Source organism: Poecilia formosa, unplaced genomic scaffold, assembly GCF_000485575.1.
Source record: "Poecilia formosa unplaced genomic scaffold, Poecilia_formosa-5.1.2 Scaffold96, whole genome shotgun sequence".
NCBI lineage: Eukaryota > Metazoa > Chordata > Actinopteri > Cyprinodontiformes > Poeciliidae > Poecilia > Poecilia formosa.
Window position 1 is genome coordinate 1,678,687 of NW_006800035.1, and position 8,581 is coordinate 1,687,267.

The following is an 8,581-nucleotide window of genomic DNA, read 5'->3' on the forward strand; positions in this document are numbered from 1 at the left end:
AGTAGAACTGTGAAAAAGATGGAGGTCATGAAACTAACGGCCTCAACACCTTGTTACGCCTTGACAGGAAAATGTTTGGAGCTCTAAGATGGCTGATAGCTGGAAAGAAAGTGGTGAGCAGTTGCTGACTGACACGCAGACACAGCAGCATTGAGACGGAGCTGACAGTCTAATATGCTTGTTTTCCAGCCGACTTACATATAGATTACAGCTGACGGCTGTGAGCCATGATTGGCACCCTGCTCTGCGGTGGGATGGGCTGGGGGGCGTCTGGGGACTGATTTGGTGATGTTAGTTTGTGAGAAATCTCACACACCTGTCAGTCATTAGGGTTGGGTTGGCCTACTAACCCCACCCTAAACATGTTTATATGAAAATAATCAAAGGCAACAGAGGCCCTAATGAGCAATAATGTGTCTCTTATTACAGTGATGAGATCCATTCAGTCAGTGACAATAGGTTTCACGGCAGAGCGGTGGAAGTGATGCTAAAGTAGGGCAGTCAGCAGCTTTTAGCTCTCTGCTGAGCGCAGCTGCTCGTCGTCTCAGCGACAGTCAGCTTCCATCTTCATAACCACGTATTTCCCCCTTCTCAATACAAACACAAAGCTCCTAATCGCTGTAACCCTTCTTTGCTCCACCCTCATCCGTCTCTCATGAGACGTTTCTTCCATTTAGCCACGTAAACAGCCTGCATTGAGCTAAACTCCAAGGCTGAAAATAGTCAAACAAAAGAGAAAATATTGCTTTCCAGTGATGATACATAAGCTGGTGTTTGTTGTTTATTGGAGTCGACAGTCGGGCCTCTGATAAAGCTGTAATCTGGATCAGTGGTAATTATGCTTGCTCTCAGGCGTCGAGGAGTTCCTCATTATTTCAAGGGATTGGATCCTGATGCAGCTTTTGACTTCTCCTCAACAGAAACAGAGGAGGAGCGCCGGCTTTTCCGTAGATTAGGTTAAAGCTCCAATTATGTGGTGAAATATTCAAATCCTAGTCTGCGGTGATTTAGGAGTTCACTGGCGGGTTAGCACAGATAGCTCCACAATGAATAACCCTCCGCTGACAGTGATGGTGATGAAAAACGAGCCTGGCACTTTCAAAGACAAACTAAAGCATTAGTCGTCAACGAGGAGGCCGAGCGGGCGGCCGCCGCCGCAGAACACGCCTCGGCCTGCAGATATTAGCCACATTACGCTTTGTCCGCTCTCTCCATCCATCTCAGGTGGCGGCTGCCTCCACAGCCGTCCCCCTTTCTGCATGTGTGCACTGGAGCCTGCTGATGTACCTCTTGGTGCTCGTTTCTACACTGCCAGGCTTTTTTTTAATGCAGCAACTTGTCTAATTTGTTTGGAAAAATGAACTTAAATGAAATTAGGATTCCCTGGTAACGTCCCTGTTTCCCTCTATCGAATTATGGGACTGGTGTAATTGACTGAGATTGCTGGGTGGGGGGAAGAAGGTTGGAGGAGGTTTTAAAAAAAGCCTAACGGTAACACCTCGTTACGCCCGGCTCGGCCCTGTTTTTCATTGTGCTTTCCCTCCTCAGCCAGAGGGCAAAACAAGATAAGTTGCTTTAATATCTGCCACTGTCACGTTCTTCACCCTGTCCATTGAGAAACAAACACTCTGTTACCCACATTGAATCTCCACCTCCTCCCTTCCCATCAAACTGAACGTCAATCAGTGGAATGTGCTGTTGTGTCGACTGCAGCTCGTTGACTGTGATTTAACACAGTCTTAATGTGCCTCTCACTTAACCCCTATCATACTTAATGATCTTTTTCTCTCTTAACTGTCTGCTGCCGCCCTCTTTCTCCCATTGTCTCTGTGGTGGCCTAACAGTAGATCCTTTGAGTGTGACAGTGTCCAGCAGCTGCCTCAGGGGGACGGATGTACGCAGCTGCCTGTCTCTTCAGTCACTTCACTGGCTGCTGTCCTCCAGCCCCCAGCCTCCTCCATGGGCTGGACCCCATATGCTGATTACACATTGGATGTTATATGAGTTTGTCCCTTTTTCCAGTTGCTTCCTCTTCAGTAATATATTTATGATAAACAAAATCAGTTTCAGAACAACCCTGACTTGTGGGAGAATGTTCCTGGGGCCATTTTAGTTTGTAGAAGAAATCAACATTTTGACAGGAAAAATTACTTAAACGGGCAGGGTTATGTAAAGTTCTGGGGTTTTTTGTTTTATATCAGGTTATGATGTTATTCTCTCATCAAAAATGTGCCTGGAGTGCTGCCTAGATACGTTCATGCATGTTTGAGGAATCATTTAATCGCTCATAGCAACCACTGAGCTGTTCAAAACGCCTGACTGCACCTAGCTCCACCTTCAAGGCAAAGCTCCTCCCCAGAGCTGCAGTTTCCCAGCTTCTGAGCTGACGCCTCACTGAGCAGCCCTCCCACACTAAGTTCCTACAGACTAGCCAGCAGAAATTAGCCAGCATGTGGTGGAACTGCGCCTCTGCTGAGCTCATCATATCTGAGCTGCTTCTCAGTGCTACGCTGGCTGGTAAAAATAGACGGTTAAAAGAGGAATGATGCTGTGATGACTTCCTGAAGGCAGAGTAATAAAAAGAGCAGGAGCTTTTTAAAGTGACACAGGCCTAATTTCAAGACGTTAATTTACTAAATCAATTAGTAATCAAACACATAATACTGCCCCTTTAATTTGTTCAAAGAATGAAATAGCTGGTTAAATATTCATAAAATCTAGAAAACAGTCATTTGTCAGAAACTAACTACAGAAGTAGTAGTTAGTATAGTGTATTTTCCAGGCACATAGTGCCATTTTATAACACAATAAAGTATGTTAACTTTAACTATTCTGAAAATGCTGCGCATATCAAATATGACCTAAAAAATTTAACGCCTTCAAATTGGGCCTCTGTCACTTTAAGAAGCTCTGCCTTCAGGAAGCCATCACAACATGTCTCAACTATTAACCCCTTAACAATGTTTTTACCACATTTCACTGATAATTAGCTCCTATTGTGAGATCAGCAGATGCACAGTGCAGCTAGGTGTTTGCTAATTGCTGCTGGCTAATCTGAAGGAGCTGAGTTTAGGAGTCAAGGGGAAGGGCTGCTTTGTGAGGCGGAAGCTTAGAATTTTGAAAACTGCACCTGGAAGGTGGAGCTAAGTCCAGCCAGGCATTTTGAACAGCTGAATGGTTGCCATGAGAGACTGAGGGATTCCCCAACAATCCATGAAAGAATCAATATAACACTTTTGATCAAAGGATGACATCATAACACGATGTAAAGCTAAAAAGAAAGTTAATTTTACTGCTTACCTTTCCCCTCTCATTCCCTGATTTTCTCACTGAACTGTCTGAGAAAATTTAGCTTCCACTTTTTTCATTTTCTTCACTGTAGCTTCTTCATCTCCAGCCTCCCTTCTTCTACTCCTGTATGTGTGACTCTGTGCTGTATAGCTGTACTAATGGCAGTCCCAGCTCACTGCTACCTGTCACTACTGGTCCTTTGCATCCCATCCCTGCTCACTGACACTGTTACCCTCATTATCGCAGGGCGCTTCCACCCAGCTCAGTGTTTCTGAGAGCTCGGGTCGTATGGAACCTCTTGACTGTATATTACTATGATGTGGAGCAGAGCCAGGAGGGCGCAGTGAGCAGATAGTTAGCAGCAGCTCCTTGTCCTGACTCCCTGTGTTTGTATGTTGTAGAACTCGAGTGCGGACCACCGTGTGAGGCTGGACCTGGGCCTGTGGGACAAGTTCAGTGAGCTGGCCACCAAGTGCATTATCAAGATCGTGGAGTTTGCCAAACGAGTGCCTGGCTTTACAGGGCTGACCATCGCTGATCAGATCACACTTCTGAAAGCCGCCTGCCTGGACATACTGGTGTGTGTTCCTGCTTTTATTCTGAAAGAGCATGCTTGTTTATCATCATTTGTTTTTTTCTGTTTCAAAGCTGATCTACCAACTTCAAAAAGATATCTTTTTGAAGCTGAATAGTGATCAAAGTTTGCTTGGGTCAGTATTAACATTTTATTCCCAAAGGAGTTGAACATGTTCATACACAAATTGGCAACTAACAGTAAAATTTTGCATCAACACAATACAATTGCATTTTCTTTTGTTGCATGAAACAGTGTAAATGGGACAGGTCATATTTTTGAAGTTGGGTTCTATGTTAATGTTATGACCAATAAATATGGTTCCAGCAGTAGATCACCCTTAGCAACCTCCATTTGATGAATCTAATAACTGGTGAGAGCAGGCCGGACATCCATCGTCTGCACCTGCTTGTCCTTCCAGGGTTGTGGGGGGCTGGTGTTTATCTCCAGCTGTCATTGGGCGAGAGGTGGGGGCACTCTGGACAACATCAACACATCTCCATCAACACAGAGACACACAGGACAGACATGCATGCTCACTATTTAGTGCAGTGGTGCCCAAAGTCGGTCCTGGAGGCCCGGCATCCTGCGTGTTTTAGTTCTCACCCTGGATCAAATGATGGCTCATTAGAAGGCCTCAGAAGAACAATGACTTGCTGAAATGGTTGATGTCACCACCAGGGAGAGAACTGAAACATGCAGGATGCCGGCCCTCCAGGACCGACTTTGGGCAGCCCTGATTTAGAGAGACCAGTTTGCAGTCATGTTTATGGACTGTGGGAGGAAGCCGGGGTACCAGGAGACAACCCACCCACACAGAAAGACCTCAGGCTGGGATTCAAACCTATGACCTTCCTGCAAGAAAACAGTACGACTGACTGCGCCACCATCTCGACTCGAAAACTTTCAGTTGGTGGGTGGTAGACCATTGACAGTCAAGGTCTTCAGTGTAGATAACCATTGAAACACAAAATACAAAGCTGTTTGTTGATAAAAAAGAGCATTTACATGAACTGCTGTGGCATCTTGTAGGACTTTGCGGTAACANAGGCCTAATTTCAAGACGTTAATTTACTAAATCAATTAGTAATCAAACACATAATACTGCCCCTTTAATTTGTTCAAAGAATGAAATAGCTGGTTAAATATTCATAAAATCTAGAAAACAGTCATTTGTCAGAAACTAACTACAGAAGTAGTAGTTAGTATAGTGTATTTTCCAGGCACATAGTGCCATTTTATAACACAATAAAGTATGTTAATTTTAACTATTCTGAAAATGCTGCACATATCAAATGTGACCTAAAAAATTTAACACCTTCAAATTGGGCCTCTGTCACTTTAAGAAGCTCTGCCTTCAGGAAGCCATCACAACATGGCTCATCTATTAACCCCTTAACAATGTTTTTACCACATTCCACTGATAATTAGCTCCTATTGTGAGATCAGCAGATGCACAGTGCAGCTAGTTGTTTGCTAATTGCTGCTGGCTAGTCTGAAGGAGCTGAGTTTAGGAGTCAAGGGGAAGGGCTGCTTTGTGAGGCGGAAGCTTAGAATTTTGAAAACTGCACCTGAAAGGTGGAGCTAAGTCCAGCCAGGCATTTTGAACAGCTGAATGGTTGCCATGAGAGACTGAGGGATTCCCCAACAATCCATGAAAGAATCAATATAACACTTCTGATCAAAGGATGACATCATAACACGATGTAAAGCTAAAAAGAAAGTTAATTTTACTGCTTACCTTTCCCCTCTCAATCCCTGATTTTCTCACTGAACTGTCTGAGAACATTTAGCTTCCACTTTTTTCATTTTCTTCACTGTAGCTTTGTCATCTCCAGCCTCCCTTCTTCTACTCCTGTATGTGTGACTCTGTGCTGTATAGCTGTACTAATGGCAGTCCCAGCTCACTGCTACCTGTCACTGCTGGTCCTCTGCATCCCGCCCCTGCTCACTGACACTATTACCCTCATTATCGCAGGGCGCTTCCACCCAGCTCAGTGTTTCTGAGAGCTCGGGTCGTATGGAACCTCTTGACTGTATATTACTATGATGTGGAGCAGAGCCAGGAGGGCGCAGTGAGCAGATATTTAGCAGCAGCTTCTTGTCCTGACTCCCTGTGTTTGTATGTTGTAGAACTCGAGTGCAGACCACCGTGTGAGGCTGGACCTGGGCCTGTGGGACAAGTTCAGTGAGCTGGCCACCAAGTGCATTATCAAGATCGTGGAGTTTGCCAAACGAGTGCCTGGCTTTACAGGGCTGACCATCGCTGATCAGATCACACTTCTGAAAGCCGCCTGCCTGGACATACTGGTGTGTGTTCCTGCTTTTATTCTGAAAGAGCATGCTTGTTTATCATCATTTGTTTTTTTCTGTTTCAAAGCTGATCTACCAACTTCAAAAAGGTATCTTTTTTGATGCTGAATAGTGATCAAAGTTTGCTTGGGTCAATATTAACATTTTATTCCCAAAGGAGTTGAACATGTTCATACACAAATTGGCAACTAACAGTAAAATTTTGCATCAACACAATACAATTGCATTTTCTTTTGTTGCATGAAACAGTGTAAATGGGACAGGTCATATTTTTGAAGTTGGGTTCTATGTTAATGTTATGACCAATAAATATGGTTCCAGCAGTAGATCACCCTTAGCAACCTCCATTTGATGAATCTAATAACTGGTGAGAGCAGGCCGGACATCCATCGTCTGCACCTGCTTGTCCTTGCAGGGTTGTGGGGGGCTGGTGTTTATCTCCAGCTGTCACTGGGTGAGAGGTGGGGGCACTCTGGACAACATCAACACATCTCCATCAACATAGAGACACACAGGACAAACATGCATGCTCACTATTTAGTGCAGTGATGCCTAAAGTCGGTCCTGGAGGCCCGGCATCCTGCGTGTTTTAGTTCTCACCCTGGTTTAACACACCTGGATCAAATGATGGCTCATTAGAGGCCTAAGAAGAACATTGACTTGCTTCACATCAATGATGGTTGATGTTACCATCAGGGAGAGAACTGAAACATGTAGGATGCCGGCCCTCCAGGACCGACTTTGGGCAGCCCTGATTTAGAGAGACCAGTTTGCAGTCATGTCTATGGACTGTGGGAGGAAGCCGGGGTACCAGGAGACAACCCACCCATACAGAAAGACCTCAGGCTGGGATTCAAACCTACGACCTTCCTGCAAGAAAACAGTACGACTGAGTGCGCCACCGTCTCGACTCGAAAACTTTCAGTTGGTGGGTGGTAGACCATTGACAGTCAAGGTCTTCAGTGTAGATAACCATGAAACACAAAATACAAAGCTGTTTGTTGATAAAAAAGAGCATTTACATGAACTGCTGTGGCATCTTGTAGGATTTTGCTCTTGGTTCTGCTCTGAATCTTGTATCTGGAATCTAATCACTGTTAATGAAGTAAATACTCTACAGCTTTGTTTATACTAGAACGCCTGGAAACTGCTCGTATTTTCATATGCTGATTGAGAAAATGTTCCACATTTACACAGTGCCACCATGCATCAGCTGTAGTTGTTATGCCAAACCACTATGTGGCGCTGTGATTTTAGCATGTCTTTGAATGAACATGCATTTCTGACTCTCAGCTTCCACCTCACAGTAAACAGTAACTCATTTCTGTCTCCCAGGAACCAAGTGCTCATGTAACATATTCCTCATCAGAAACTGAACAGGTTCAGTCAGCACAACACAGCACTATGTGATCCGCCATGTGTAGAATAAACCCCACAGCCGTGTGTAGGGTCACAGCTGTGGAGCACTTCACACCTTCATGGGAGGTTTTACAGAAAAGCTTCACTCAGACCTGATTTAAAAAGTGCTGATGTGAGAGAATCCAGTCACTGGTGTAAACAAGCCACTGGGTCTCAACTGGTTTATTTGAAGAGCGGCTCCATGTAAATGGGAGCCTAAGATAGTTAACTATCGACAAAAAAAACTATTTAGATGCACCATTTGTCTGATTGCTTGGTTAAAATAGACAACAGTTTGCATGACTGTTAGAAAGTGTTTTTAGCTGACATATGTTTCTTCATCTATCTGTATTTGCTGATTGGATCAGACTGACAAATAGCTTTTAATGATTCAACCAATCTGGAAAAGTGGAATTCTCCCTCAAATGTCACTTTGGAAACTTTTTTTTTTTCATAAGAAAGTAAGATAAACTTACTTTAACAACAGTTATTAGTACAGTACTTGCAAGTTTGAACCACACTTCACAGGGGATTGCACTAGAATGGACTGCATAGAATTGAATTGAGTTACTATATGAACAATGGGATTTAAACTAGATGGCTCTGGTTTTAGTGTGATGCCCTGAGGTGACCTTTGCAGGGAACTGCCTCTGTCTGACTGAACTTAACTGAACTGATTAAGGTTCTTGTTCTCCCTCAATTTGAAACAATCTTTTCACTTCTTCAAATAGCATTCTGAGTTAATTGCTTAGCTCTCCAGAGGAAACGCCATTTATCATCCAACTCAGCTCCCATCAGGCCGTCCTGATTGGGGGTTTGTCTGGGCTGACCAGCCGGAGTCAGACACGTCAGATTACTCACCACGTCTGTCGATTCAAAACTTTATGGAGAGTAGATGTCTGTAGTGAGCATTTTCTCTGACTAAACTGATTAAACTTTTAAGATGGCTTGCGTGTGTGTGTGTGTGTGTGTGTGTGTGTGTGTGTGTGTGTGTGTGTGTGTGTG

General features: G+C 44.1%; 1 protein-coding gene across 3 annotated transcripts in view; it reads left to right on the forward strand.

Annotated features, from left to right (window-relative positions):
- The window catches only part of LOC103142416 (retinoic acid receptor beta), a 110,661-nt gene that overhangs the window by 90,111 nt on the left and 11,969 nt on the right, over positions 1–8,581 (forward strand). For 2 of the 3 annotated variants that reach the window (XM_016674461.1, XM_016674464.1), the window contains exon 5: positions 3,693–3,869. In XM_016674461.1, coding sequence (XP_016529947.1) covers positions 3,693–3,869 — 177 coding nt within the window. Of the gene's footprint in view, positions 1–3,692; positions 3,870–5,998; positions 6,176–8,581 lie in introns of all 3 variants that reach the window. The other variant, XM_016674463.1, reaches the window with a different exon arrangement.